This window comes from Sebastes fasciatus, chromosome 11 (genome assembly GCF_043250625.1).
Source record: "Sebastes fasciatus isolate fSebFas1 chromosome 11, fSebFas1.pri, whole genome shotgun sequence".
In the NCBI taxonomy this organism is placed as follows: Eukaryota; Metazoa; Chordata; class Actinopteri; order Perciformes; family Sebastidae; genus Sebastes; species Sebastes fasciatus.
In genome coordinates this window covers 23,729,723-23,745,240 of record NC_133805.1, presented here as the reverse complement: position 1 = coordinate 23,745,240, position 15,518 = coordinate 23,729,723, and the positions used below count along the sequence as shown (strand labels likewise).

Sequence of the window (15,518 nt, the reverse complement as noted above, 5' to 3'; positions counted from 1 at the left end):
CCCATTGTCTCGTAATCCATCCATGCATTTGATAGTTTAGAGATTCCAGTCTGGACCAAAGTGATGCTGCTAGCAGGGCTAAACACAACAGGCTGGAGTACATACAGCAGTTACACAGCCTTATATGGAATATATGGAATTCTATGGAGTTGTCATAACAAGTTACACAGAGAACTCTCCTGTTTGCTCATGAAGTGAAAGCATCAGAGTAAACTAACCTACACGCACCGAGAAAGAGCATAAGGATGGACGAAAAGATGATTGCAAGACAAGACCTCCTTGCTGGAATGGCGCTTGTGAAAGGCATGATGAAACTGACCCCGGGGGAGAGAAGGAAGGAGGTCAGAAGACAAAGCCTTATAGAGCTGAAAGCAATGGAGCTGGAACGCAGAGAAAGAGTTGCTCTGGAGACCATGAAGAAGTGGAAGAGGGACAGGGAGGAGCGAGAAAAAGAGACAGAAAGTTGGAGGAGAGAGAAAGAAAGAATTGTGGAGGAGAGGATGAGGCAGGAGAGGCAGGAGGAGGCCATGGAGAAAATAAAACAAGACCAACAGAAGAAAGAGGGGCTTCAGTGGAAAAAGGTGATGTTGTGGCCCAGGTGTACAATTGCTCCCGAAAACGACCAAGAATGGAGTCAAGAGGAGATTGAGCTCTGTTGTCTGCCAACAGTGGGAGTCAAAGCCAACCCAGAGAGCCTGACCTTTGACCCGAGGTTAGTTGAGCTGAAAAAGAAAATTCTGTACAACAACTGGGTCAGAGAGGAAAAGCCAGACAAAAAAAAGACCTTCCAAAACAGCTCCATCTATCACCTCTTTGCTGCACAACCAGTCCCCAAGTCTCAAGGTTTGTATCACATTCCTTCCATTCCTCTACATTGGCCTTGTATATATATACTGGGGAAAAAAGTTGATTATTTCTCTGTAGTTCAATCATCCAATCCACCAAACAACTCAAAACAAGAGTCATTCCAACAGGAGAATACACTGTTTACCCTTGGCAGAGCATTTTGGCAAATTTTTCTTCGGGGGCTGAAGAAGCTATGTTGCTTGTGGTGGTGTTGGTTCATAAAACATCTGATGTGGTGCACATTTAAACACAGGATCCAGGGAGCCGTTCCAACAATTTATTAAAGTCAAGGTGTGAAGTTGGATGGCAGTTGGTGGATGATTTTCTATTAAGAAAAGACATTAACAGATGATATTATAAATCTCATAAATATAATACAGATTACAATTAATAAGTCAATTCATTTTAACTTACATCTTTATGCATCCACAATCTGGAATTTGCCTTTTCTCCTTCACATATTAAACTCAGGTATCTAACATAACACAAAACAATCTGTTAACTTTCAAACAATATATATCTCATTTCAACCAAATAAATTATAAAGGCACAAAAGCCACATTAAACTCACATCACTCTCTCTTTGTTCTGCTGGAATTATTTGGAGGGAAAAGGGAGGGTTCAGGCCTGGAGGGCAGACTTATATAACCTACGGGGGAGTGGTTTAGTCAAGTGTGCATTCTATACCATGCCTGCAGGTGGGTTAGGGACTTGTGATTTAACAGGGGCGCTACCCACATAATCAGCTGTGCTGCTCATCCTACAAATGCATGATCCTTACAAGTTGGACATCATTGTGAAGGTAAATAAACAGGCTTTCCAACGATGTAAAATACAATGCCAATTAGCGTTGAAACAACAGAGAAATAATCGACCAAACACAAGTTTCCAAACTTTTTTTCCCCAGTTTATTTTAGCTTGTTCTTTTGTATTTAAATGAACTTTTATCTTCTTTTGTCTTAAGAACAAAAACAAAAAACACCCGAACCCAATGAGACAGTTGCAGGACCGGATGATGTTTACCCGTTTGAAGCCCCTGTGTCCAGCTAAGCTAACCGTCTTCTGGCTGTAGCTTTATATTAAATGGACATATATGAACGGTATCAATCTTCTTCTATAGCTCTCTCTTCTTGTGTGCGGCTCAATAGGAGCCCACAACTCAGTTTTTACTCCAGTGCCACCATGAAGGTAAATCTGCTGTGGTTGAACCTTTACAAATAATAATAATCAAAGAATTCAAGGTTAAGTTAAAACACATAATTTATTTTGCATGTTTCAAATAACCTGCATAACATGTGAACAGACTCAGTGGGAATCCTCTCCACTTTTGGGAGCTCAAAACATAATGGTAATGACGGAACAACACGCAAAACTACAATACAAATAAGACAAATAAAAATAGTAATACTGGCGGTGGACGAGACTGACGAGTGTTAGACAGGAGGACGAAAGGAAGAAAAGAAAAGGGGAATAGTGTTTTTAAAAAAGGTTCAGTATGTTACAAGGCCACATGCTAGCACGGTAGTGGTAACAATACACAACCCAACACCAGGACAGCTTCAAAATCGTAGTGTTCTCAGGTCAAATGTTTTGCATGTATAAATGTTAATCTACATATAAAAGTGTTTTCAGTTGAAGTGCAGTTGTTTTCATCCATTCCTTATTTACGATGCAGGAATCTGTGGCAGGCCAAACTCGTCCACCAAAACACCATCCTGAAAACAAAAAGAAGAATGTTAAGAAAACACTTCAATGACAGCGCTCACAAGGGCTGCACGATTATGGCCAAAATGCTAATCCCGATTATTTTGATCAATATTGAGATCACGATTATTCATAGAGTTTAGGGACAAAACATTTTTATTGCAATTTCACTTTTAAATAAGCAGAGCGCTGCTTTCACTTCCATGTTGGGCTAAATTCCAACCGTCAAGAATTCTAAATGTTATTCTTTTACTATGTTATTGTCATCTGTAGTGGTTATTCGCATACAATTCTTTTATTTACAATTGAAATGATTAGGAAATAAATTATTTTATTTTTATTGATAAAAAAAAGTCTTGGTATTATTAGTTTTAATTATACATCATAAGCTGCTTAGAGCAAGTGTTAGGAAGTTAAACAGGTCATTATTCCCTCTCTAATATCTATTTTATATTGCTGTGAAAATATCTCCTTCAAATAACTATAGTTATTCAAGTTTCTCACCAAAAACTCCATTTTACAAGATTATATTTGAATGCATCATGATAACGTTATAATCTACCATCGCCCAATACTAATTTTTATGGAGTAAAGCTTGAACGCACCATAAGCACCATAACGGAGCTGTGTAGCGTGTAGCTCGGTGCTGTTGGCAGACGAGCCGGTCACTGTGATTACTCTGAGCAGCATCGTGGGAATGAATTACAATATAATAAGTGTCTGATTAAGTTAATTGTTCCAAGGTTGTTTTAGGGTTGTTCCTCCACGACTTATTTTGGACTTACAGTTGGCACAGCCAGCGCAGAGCAATTTTACTGCTCATCATTTAATGATATATATATATGAATATATATATATATATATATATATATATATATAGTGACCACTGTGCTCCGCAGTGCTCTGAGGACTGTTACCTTGTTTGTCTTGCTGTCACTGGGGATTCCCTCAGGGATAGAGGGGGCAGATGAGGCCTCATCCAGGTAGGAGCTGTCATCGTCCAGCAGCAGCTCATCACCCAGAGCGTCCAGCTCTGAAACCACAGTTACACTGTCACTGTAGTACTGTCCACACTTGAGTTATTAAGTTATCAGAACAAAAAAAATTTAATTTGACCGATTATTAATACTGTTATTTGTCTGTGTGACAATATCTTTCATGTTTAACATTACTGTTTAATACCAAATTTGACCAAAAGTGATTTGAACCCAATATTTCAGCTGCAGAATGGCGTGGACCACTTTTAGAAACCAAAAGAATATGTTCATGTTACGACTCTGGACAGCGATTTTCTTCTCTAACTGTCTTTCCTCTCCTTTTTTATGTTGGTTATTCTGTACACACAGCATCTATTGCACGTCTGTCTGTCCAGGGAGAGGATCCCTCCTCAGTTTCTCTTCCTGTGCTTTCTTCCATTTTCTCCCTGTTAAAGTTTTTTTGGGGAGAGTTTTTTCATATCCAAAGCAAAGGTGGAAAGGACAGAGGGGGTCGTATTTTAAAATGTCCCAACTTGTACTTGAAAACTTTTGAAATATAAAATAGAACTCAAACTGGTTGAGGTCTACTTTCTGATACCTTTGAGATATAAAACTTTGTTAGTTGCCTGAACACACAGTTAGTTTTGGTCTCTGTGTTGTTGCTTAAATGTTTAATATATTAACACTAGGGCTGTCAAAATTAACGTGACAACGACGCGTTGATGCAAATTTGTTTTAACGTCACTAATTTCTTTAACGCATTAACACAATCGATCAAGGAAAAACTGTCATGGTCATTTTCAAAGGGGTCCCTTGACCTCTGACCTCCAGATATGTGAATGACAATGGGTTCTATGGGTACCCACGAGTCTCCCCTTTACAGACATGCCCACTTTATGATAATCACATGCAGTTTTGGGCAAGTCATAGTCAAGTCAGCACACTGACACACTGACAGCTGTTGTTTTCTGTGAGTAATGTTACCGTTCAAGCTGAGAGCTTTATATTTGCACTCACGTTGGTGATTATATTCATTATGTGGATGAAGGTGTCTGCCCAGACAGTAATGCAAGATGTAAACATGTCAGGTATACCTGCTTCGAGATCATCGTCGTCTATCTCTGGAGTGCCGTAGCTGCGGCTCAGGGCCTCTTGTACCTCGCCGGCGTCCTCCATCATGTCCTCCAGTTGGTCCTGTAAATCCTGAAAGTTCAAATACATTTGATCACTATATACGTCCCATATCTCTGACTGGAACTGGAACTGCTGGTGCTGGAGCAACTGGAATATTGATTTTACTTACAACCAAAATTAAGATGCAAATTAATTTGTTTTATTTATTCAGTGTTAGAAGGATTTATCATTTGGTATAGAGCAGCACTAGGAATAAATAATCATTTAGGACACTGTAAATGAGCAAGACCTGGTATTTTTGCTCATCAGTCCACATTTAAACATATATGTAAGAGCGTGTAATGCTTTTTTTTAATAATGTCTTCTAATTATTTTATTGTTGGTTGTTGAAATCAGACTACATTTGATTAAAGCAGGACTAAGAAACCTGGTATTTTGTTGTTCCAAATGGTAGCAAACAGTAACAGTTTTAGACATTTGAATTACAGGAAAAAAAGTAAATTCTTTATACCAGCTGGACAAGAAAGAAAAAAAAAATCTAATGGTGGGAATTTTAAAATTACCTGTCAAATAGAGACTAGAGTGACTTGGTCATTTGTTAGTATTGATGCCTGGTGTAGCCTAAACCATTCATATATAATTGCTGAGTGATAACAGAAACAGTGTAGTGGTATATAACAAAACATACGTCAATCTGATCAAGTTTGACGTCCTTGTAAGCCCTTTTCATTTCCTTTGCACCGATCTTCATGGCCTCCACCTGGGAACAGAAAACACATTGCACAAGGTATATTTAGTCACTGGTAAAAAAAAACTCTAACAGCATTTGAAAAATAATCTGTTTTGTGTCTTTACAGGTAGAGACGCATGCCGATAAGATGAAGTCTGAATCTGAATCACATTTCTAGACTTGATCCAGTCTCAGCTACTTCTAGATACAACGAAATCAAAACAAAAAAAAACACTTTATATGTTTATAAGACAGCATGACAAGATCAAGTCATACATGTTCAGTATGACTAAAAGCTTTAACCCAAACTGTTATTGGTCGTTTGGCTCTTACTGTTGTTTTGGTGTCCTTTAATGTCTGGATTGTGTAGTTTGCCTGCTCCATGTTAAAAGACTGCTGAGCCAGCTGCTCTCTTTGACCTTCATACCTGTGTCAAAAAAGAAGTACAGTTGGTTTTCATGGCCACGTAATCGTGTTTTTAAAGCTCAGTTCTAATTTGAGCCCTACCAAAAGGGGATTTTTGAGGCTCATATTGGTTGATATTTGAGATATAATAAATATTTGTAACATAAATAAGTATTTTAATAAGGATGCTCTAAATTTGATTGCTCATGAATCGTGAACAAGACAATTGAAAAATAAACCCGTTAGTGCATTCTCATTGACGAGCTATGTAATGGTGACACAGTTTCTAAATAGGGGAGAGTGGGGTGATTTGAGCCACCACTTGTTTCTAGGCAACCATAGACAAAATTGCTCAGGTGACCACACATTTCTGAAGAGTCATCCATTTTACTGACCCTGTGGTGGAGCGAGGCCCATATAACAAGTGGTGAACACATTTAGGTTCATAAAACATCTTTTTGCTGTTCAAAATGATTTTTTTTTATGTTAAAGGAGTCATGATTCTTGTGTCTGAACAATTACGGACAAGTTTGAAAAAATGTCACACAGGTGCTTTAAGAAGTTACATTATGAGGCTATACTATTAGCATGACGTTAGCTCTAAACTGCTGGATGATACAAGTTTGTTAAAATGGCCGTGGTGGGGTAATTTGAACCAAAAGGTCCTAGGGGAAGTTGAGCCATTTATAATTATATATAATTAGATTATAGCTTAAACTTGTTATGTAAATCGAAATGTAAACTGCAATGGTTCAATAAAGGATAAATAAAAAGATGATCATATGCTAATCAACTTTTAACCTTTTTCTATGACGTGATTGGTTCATGGTTTAGGGTGCATCGCCATCTGTCATGGCGCACTCCTGGAGAAACCTCTCTCTGAAGAGCCACTGCCTTTAGGCACAATGTGGGGGAGTTCTTTGATAACCTCACTTCAGCTCCCTCATCGGGGGCAAGTTGAGCCAAGACTTTTTGGAAAGTCATATTTTGAAAACTGTTTATTTTAGATCCAAAGTGATCATTCCCAAGGATGCACCACATCCTGAAATACTGTATATGTACATGTTTAAGTTGGAGACATTACTGTCATTCCCTCACTTTAAAGACACTTCAAGTAAAAACTGGCTCAACTCACCCCACTCTCCCTTAACCACACTATTAACATATCTGGCATTTATGTACAGGAATATTATGATACAGTACTTATCAACCAACATATTCCTGTAATATGTAATATCATGTCAATATACCGGTCAGTTCTCGTATCTCTGACTCTGTAATAAAATATATCAAAGGGTAAAAATGATGCAGTTCAGGACTCACATTCTCTTCTGCTTCAGGACTCTCATCGCCTTCTGTTTCACCATGTTCTGCATTTAAAAAGGGAATAGGTAGAAACGATGTTTGCTATTTTTGGAAAAACAATCTTGTAACCTTCCTAATTCATACGGTTGGCGTGTTACCTTCGAGGGCCCATCTCTCATCTTCTTCATTTGATCCTTGTACTTGACAAGTTCAGCGTCTAGTCTGCCAATCTTCTTCTCTATGGACTCTGATCTCGCATCCACCTGAGTGAGGGGGAGATTCATTAGAGGAGTGATGACTTTCAGCATCCTGGCAGACCAAACACAGGGCTAAAATGACCGGCCTGTGTGTACTGTATGTGGAAAACAGAAGGGGAGATAATGAGCGTATATGGGTGTTTCTGCAACTACGCTCACTTTTGACTCTTCCAAATAAATATCTCTCTATGAATATCTATGAATATATCTCTCTCTAGAATATGAAAGAGTTTCATGTTCTCAGCAATGCTTTTTTATCCCTCAATGTCAAATGTTCAAAGTATGTTTCCCTGGATCCGATATGTTGATACCACCCACCTCAAGCTACCGATATTATACTCCTAACCTACGCCCTGATTAGCCAGTCACCAAGATTACTGCAATGTTTCTACTTTGTCTCTCAAGGTCTGTGTGCATTAGCAAGCAATTATAAAGCCAGGTTCAGTAATGTCTAATAAGGTTCTAATAGACTTCATTGTTCACAGGAAAAAACATCACTCGTTGCTTGCTGCATAATGAAATAACAGTGGTGGAAAAAAACAACAGAATGTAAACATGCCATTAGTATTATGTGCCATTAGTTATATCAATATGAACTGGCTATTAGAAGACATTAATGAGATTTTGGCAAATAGCTAATGGGTTTCTCAATAAGCCATCATGGGATTGTGGGAAAAAATTATTATTTATTATGTCAAGATGGGTAATGACACTGTGTATATATTTATCAAGCATTGCACTGCAAATTTTAACATAAACACAAAATTGCATTGCTGGAACAGTTGCAGAAACACCCATATATATGTTCTCAGGGTGCTTTGTTCCTCAGCTCTATATATCATCTTAATATGAAAGAGTTTTATCTTCTCAGCAATGCTTTTTTCCCTCTCAATGTCAAAGGTTCAAAGTATGTTTCCCTGTATCCGTTATGTTGAAATTTAATTTCAAAATTTATTTCGAACATGTAGAATACAAAAAAGAAAAGAAAAGAAAAAATAGAGAAAAATAATGATTATACCTGAGTGGACACTCAGAAACAAGTAATATTTACATACAATGAAAAGCGTAAGAAAAATAAATTGTCAACACTTGATGCCTTGATTTACATATTCAAAAAAGGAGTGAGAAGAAGTATAAACTTATTTAATCCCACCCCTTCTCCATAAATCAATTAGTAATTATTAACCAGCTTCCTTATTGAGCCATACATATACTCTAATTCAATTTCCCTAAATTTGTCTAACTATAATTATTATTATTTATAATTATTCTAACTATAATTATTACCTTTTTATCTGTGTCATACATAAATATAAATTAATCACTGATATAATTATCCTTATCGAAATATAAATTTGTTATCAATCCAGAATACCAATTGATTACTTATAATATAACTTAATCACAATACCAATTCATTACTTACATATTTATCTTAATCATATTGACTATTTGAAATCACCCACCTATAGCTACTGATATATACTCCTAACCTACGCCCTGACATTTGCCCGATGGGATTGTGGGAGAAGCATATTGACAAGGACACAGTATTCGACACAACACCCACAGGGCACTTTGTCTTGATTTAGACTAATACCTCCACAGTGGCTGAAGGCATTTGTACCATTCAAACTGCATTTGAAACGTCCAACTCTTTGTTCTGTTGCAGTTTGATCTGCGAAGACCAATCTAGAAGTGTAAGGTGCTTAATAAGTGTATCTTGTTCGCTATCTAGCGCTGTGTGCTGGTGGTTGTTGTGGTCATATTAGCTCAGTACCGTTAGATCACGACATAAACAACAATACATCTGACTCATTACTCACATTACCGATACAGTCCGACAGGTTAGGAGGAGGACCTTTAGGCTTTCCACGTCCGAATATTCTGTTCATTTTCTCTAAACGTTTTTAGCTTTTATCTTTCTTTAGATAATAAAATAAAAGCATCAAATGCAAATCTTCATTAAAGACACCCGGAAGTAACGGTTCTGACGCACACGGCTCTTATTGGGTGGTGTAAACAGTTGTGACCATTGAGAGGCTGTTATTTAATACAGGCCCGCCCCCTCGTGGTGAGCAGAAGTACTGCAGCTGTAATAACAAACCTATTGTCCCTTCAGTCTTTGTTACACACCTCCACACTGCAGATAGGATTAAATTAGGTTTTTAATGACATGTTTGACTTAACCTGACTCCCTACGTGCAGATTAGTATTAACTGATTACCATGTGTGGATATACCCTATCTACAAGTACAGATTAATATGTGCAATAACATGCTGATCACTCTGTGCAATAATTATATAATTATCTGATGAATAATCTGGCAAAACTGTAATCTGGCAAAACTGTCATCTCATCAATACACATATTGTATTTTTATATTTTATATTGTATTATCTTTTATATTGCACTATCTCTTTTTTTTATTGTATTATCTTTTCATTAGCACCTATGAGATTGTCACAATCTAATTTCGTTGTACTACACAATGACAATAAAGGGCTTGAATCTTGAATTTTGAATCTTGAATCTTAATTGGTACCAAAATCAAGAAAACTGCCTCCTCGGTGTTGTGTTGAATACTGTTTCCTTGTCATTATGCTTTTCCCACAATCCCATCATGATTAACTGGGTAGAAAAGAAGGACAAACTTAGTTGTGCTACAAAGCTTGGATTTACTTTTTGGACTTTGTTCTAGTCTTTGTTTTATTTATTAGATAATTTGACCTCTTTGAACAGTTATCTAAATGAAAGCTGCAGTTAACAATAATTTCATAACGATTATTTTCTCAAATGTTTTGCATTTTTGCTTTATAAATGACAAAAACAATTATTCAATTATCAAAATAGTTGCAGATTAGTTTTTTGGGTTGCCAGGTTGTGGAAATTTCTGGTCATTATCCTCCTCCTGCATGACACTTGCTTTGTCTGTTTAGCCTTTTCATTAATCAGGAAGACCATCCAATGGACCATTAGACCATTTACCTTCTGGGAGCCAAAATATATTTAATTACGATCTCATCAGCATTTATAACTGCAGATGCGATGGCTTATTGAGAAACCCATTAGCTGTTTGCCAAAATCTCGTTAATGTCTTCTAATAGACAGTTAATATTGATATAACTAATAGCACATAATACTAATAGCATGTTTACATTCTGTTTTTTTTTTCCACCACTGTTATATCATTATGCAGCAAGCAATGAGTGACGTTTTTTTCCTGTGAACAATGAAGTCTATTAGAACCTTATTAGACATTGCTGAACCTGGCTTTATAATTGCTTGCTAATGCACACAGACCTTGAGAGACAAAGTAGAAACATTTCAGTAATCTTGGTCACTATGGCTAACATCTTCATCAATTCACACAAGGGCTGATTGATTTATTTAGCCTCTTAAATCTCTGAGAAACCCTGTGCACCATTAGACCTGTCAGCTCCTCAAAACTTTGACAAAATGCCAATTAGGAAAAACCTCTGAATGTCCCATATTCACTCTCTTTTAGCTTTTTTTTTGGTCTCCACACGCTCCTGAGGGAAATATCTGGCTCGGCTGCTAAACTGCGGTGAGAGTGAACCAAAACAGTGAAGCTGAACAATGAGCTGAGGGTGTAAACCCCTGCAGGCATTATATCTGTGTATCGGAGAGAGTGGCATTAGCAGTAGGGCTGCAACTAACGATTATTTTCATTGTCGATTAATCTGTTGATTATTTTCTCGATTAATCGATTAGTTGTTTGGTCGATAAAATGTCAGAAAATGGTGCAAAATGTTGATCAGTGTTTCCCAAAGCCCAAGATGACGTCTTCAAATGTCTTGTTCTGTCCACAACTCAAAGATATTCAGTTTACTGTCATAGAGGAGTAAAGAAACCAGAAAATATTCACATTTAAGACGCTGGAATCAGAAATCTTTTTTTTCTTAAAGAAATTACTCAAACCGATTAATCGATTGGCAAAATAGTTGGCAATTAATCTAATAGCTGACAACTAATCAATTAATTGTTGCAGCTCTAGTTAGCACTTAACAGAATATTGATTCATATTTGACCAGCGCTGCCTAGTTTGACCGTTTGATCAGAGTTGGTGAGTGATTGACAGCTGCTCAGAGACGGCGGGGCTCCAGCTCTGCTCTGATTGGTTGTTTTCCTCCGGTCTGTGAAATCTTGCAGATGCCGTTAGGAGCACCGGAGGACACAGAGGCACATGATTTTATTCAGATTACCTGTCTCATGCACTACTGTCAGGATATAGTGACCGTTTTATAAAAATACTTTTTTAAAAATCATATTTGCTCCAATTCTACACACTGCTGTGTTAACTGAGAGAGACACAGCAACAGCAGCATATCCATAAACTCATCACACAGTGGCTGGTCATTCAAAATTCCTCTGCAAGGCCACCAACAAAAAAGGCCTCACTAATTAACTAACTTAGTGTCTGAGCTGAAGGGAATTAATACAGGATTGAAAAAGCAATCCTGATGTCATCCTAATGTCATGTCTGATTTGTGATGCAACTCCATATTTCTTTTCATCGAACCAACTTTGATATCATCAAGGACAGAAAGTGTTTTCTTTAAATGAAGCAAACTTTATTGTGACTTCGTTACACATGTGTGAAGCATGTTTTGACATTTAAAGCTAAAAGATACAGCGAAATATCCAACAGATATCATTTACAATGCAGCAGCACATTATACATACAGTATATGGTGCTCAGACCTGGACTGAATTCGGCTGATCATTTGTTTATGAATACAATCAAATAGACTACAGCATTAGAGGAATAGTTAAAAACACATACTGTAACCAACAGTGAGATGTCCTCAGTATACTTAAATGTTCTTAGATAATGCTACAATAACTTTAAGCAGTAAGCTTGATATATATTTCATACTCTCAAAAGGAAATAAAGGTATCACAAAAATGTATGTGGCTAATTGCTGATCTTTTAAAGAAAGCAAAATAGCCGAATTCAGAGGCCAAATATGATAAGGCACACAAAACAAGGCACAAAAACACATTTTCTGCTATAACTACTTATCAGATTTAAACAGATAAATACGTTAATAGGTTGCTCTACATTAAGAATCGAAATGCTTTTCTTGGCAAGACCCGCCCTACGTAGCACTCAAGAGCTAAGATTGGCCGATGTTCATGCTCATGAAACGTACCGGTAACCCAATTTGTTCAGTTTTTAGTTACAGACGGGTTTCTGTGCAACGTCATCAAAGAGATGTGCACGCAGCTAGGGGGCAGAAAGCACGACATGTCTAGCAGAGCCAAGCTCCAAAGCAGAGATGACAAGGAGTTGTTGTGCAGTAAACTGCACCAACCGCAGAAAAGATGGATGAAAATGTTTAATATTCCGAGGGGATCATGTGCATTTGCTAAAAACAGAAGGAGATTATGGATCCAGATCTGATGGGCAAAAGCATTCTAGTCACACAGTGCTAGGAAAGCAGCGGGTGGTCATGGCGAGCTGTCATGCTCCAAAGATCGATAAAAATGAGCTGATCAACAACAGGGTGATCGACCAACACTCTGAGGAAATATTTATAGATATTTAGCAACGATGGTTTAAAACTTAAAAGGGATGCAAGACTTCGTTACGGCTCTAAATTGCTGTAACGTTATGCGACTACGGCGGGGGAAAGTTGGTTTGTTCACCTGCCCGACATACAAAGAAGCTGCTGTGTGACTGGTTGTACCAATAACAAGACCAGAATCCAAGTCTCCAGTTTTATATTAACGTTATACCTGTTGAGGAATAGCTAAGAAAAAAGTGTCTGGTGTCGTCCATCAAGAGAGGCTCATTTCATAACAGGTGATAATAATAAACAAATCTCATACTAATACGTCATATGATAATGGTATCTTGTGGTCGGATTCTGCAATGGTCTAGTATAGTCAACAAGGATGTACAAACAATGAGAAATGAGCCAAAGCGGTTTTGCCTCCTGAATCCGTCGATGCCCACGACCAATGGGCAATGGGACTGATGGCACTGACCTCAACCAGCTACGCAGGGTGGGTCTTGCCAAGAAAAGTAGTGTGATTCATAATTACGCAGTTTTCACATGTACTATTATTTCAGACAAGGTGAGAACATGCCAGGAACATGCCAACACTATGTACAATATTTGACACCTCCTGGATGAGACGTAGCATAGCACAGCTGGAAATCCTTAAAGGAGCCGCCGTGTCAGATGTAATAATAGTTTCTTAAAGGGATAGTTCTGGTGTTTTGAAGGTGGGTTGTATTAGGTACTTATCCATAATCGGTGTATTACTTAGAGCAGGTGACGGTCGGGCATACTTGCCAACCCTCCCGATTTTCCCGGTAGACTCACGTTTTTCATCGCCCTCTCTCGGTTTCCTCCCGAGGTCACAATTCTCAAGGTCGGTGAGTATGCAGTCGGGGCGCAGTAATACACCGACTATGGATAAGTACCTCATACAACCCCACTTCAAAACACCAAAACTATCCCTCTAAAGCACAAAGGTCAACTTTGAAGAACCCACTGCTTCGACACCGAAGCCTCATCAAAGTCAGCCATCTAGACAAGGAGAAAACACTTTGATTCAGTATCTTCTTGTGGTGAATTACAGAGGATGATCCCTGAGCGGTTATTAAATATTCTACATGGGTTTTCTGCCAATAATATACTATTCACACATTTACAATACAGCAAAGCACCAAACTACAATTCCCATAAAACACAATGGGTTTAAAACAATGCTCATAATGCAGTTTTTTCCCCAAAATAATCAGGGATGATTATTTGTTTTCATTTTGTGCACAAAATACCAGTTGATCTTATTAAGCATGTGAGAACTATATTAATCACTTCTATACCAAATCCTATAGGACACTTTACAGGTCAGGTAAACAAAATGTGATCAAGCTACATAATAAAATACTTTTGGTTTGTCTTATCTGGACATCTTTCATATTTTCATTGTATCAATATATATAAAGTGTTTTGAGTTAGATTTCAGCTTTATACATTACGAAACACTGTACAGTGATTTAGTGTCTAACTGGGCTGTGATCCCAGAGGCATCTTCACAATCATGGTCTCATAGGCTTTTAATCTAAACCTCATATTAAAGGAAGTCTGGTGTTATTCTATAGTTTTCTAAATGTCAACAAATCCCAACAAAAACCACAACAATGTGTCTATCTGTCTTCTTAATACTCTCTGACTCCTCTACCATGTTTGTAGCACATTCGTTCTCACTGAAGACAAACCTGTAGAGGTAGAGGTCTCATATACTGTATATAGCTTTATTACCAGTGACGCTGGTATATTGTTTTCACCTTGTGAGTCTGTGTGTGAGTCATCATGGCAAAATGTTGTCCTGGAGATGCCTACTGTAGCGGGAACTATACCACAGAGGCAGTTTTGAGTAGTTTGTCAGATGTCGACTGATTTTGTCATCATGATAGCGTCACAATCGTGCAAAATGCAGTCACGAAACTTTATAGGGTGTAGTTGAGATCTAAATGAAGGCTGAGTTTAAAGATGGGTGTAGTCTGAGCAAGGGCACCGGAAGTAGGGGGGTAGGAAGTGGGGAAGGGGCCCATGGCCCGCCGCTTTACGCCCCTGGCCCGATTTGGCGTCGCAGCTGGTGTGATCCCATCGCAAAATGGTCTCTAGTTTTTATTTTAATTGAAGTAATTTTCAGACAGCTGAGTACTGTAGAATTTTGCAAAAATTACTCTAACAAGAGTAAAGGAATTTACACACCAGGAGCGTGAGGAATAAACAACATGAAAACGAATTAACGACATGAAAATGCTAAATTCTCGCCTGCGAACATTATATATCTAGGGCTTTTATTGTGAAAGGTAAGAACGGAGTGGATCTGGTCTGATTTGCCTTTGTCAAGGTTGAAAGCAGTAATGAAGTTTGCTGTCTTGGTTTTAGACTATGGAGCCTCCGTGTTGTTTCATAACTATAGGTGCAACTCAACCCGTTCTGAACAACGTGATTGGTTGATGCCTCAATATCGCAGTGCGAAAGCTCAGAAAATGTACCTTGTTCCGAAAAAAAAGATGGCGCTTTCTCGCTGTGTAATATTTGCATCATGTGTGAAAGTACTCATGACAAAAACAACGGTTTGAAAAAATATATTGACGTGAGAATTAA

General features: G+C 37.9%; 1 protein-coding gene and 2 long non-coding RNA genes across 3 annotated transcripts in view; 1 reads left to right on the top strand and 2 right to left on the bottom strand.

Moving 5' to 3' along the window:
- Positions 1–15,518, bottom strand: part of LOC141777463 (uncharacterized) — a 234,776-nt gene that overhangs the window by 11,731 nt on the left and 207,527 nt on the right. The gene's annotated exons all lie outside the window — the stretch shown is intronic.
- On the top strand, positions 450–1,949 carry LOC141777461 (uncharacterized). Its single transcript, XR_012595900.1, has 3 exons — positions 450–581; positions 670–843; positions 1,811–1,949. It is a non-coding gene; the product is annotated as an uncharacterized LOC141777461 (long non-coding RNA).
- On the bottom strand, positions 2,089–9,371 carry chmp5a (charged multivesicular body protein 5a). The gene is made up of 8 exons (XM_074651720.1): positions 9,185–9,371; positions 7,260–7,364; positions 7,120–7,166; positions 5,725–5,818; positions 5,350–5,421; positions 4,622–4,730; positions 3,468–3,583; positions 2,089–2,561 (listed from the first exon to the last, which is right to left on the bottom strand). The coding sequence occupies exons 1-8, from the start codon at positions 9,251–9,253 to the stop codon at positions 2,511–2,513; spliced, it is 663 nt and encodes a 220-aa protein (XP_074507821.1). The 5' UTR covers positions 9,254–9,371; the 3' UTR covers positions 2,089–2,510.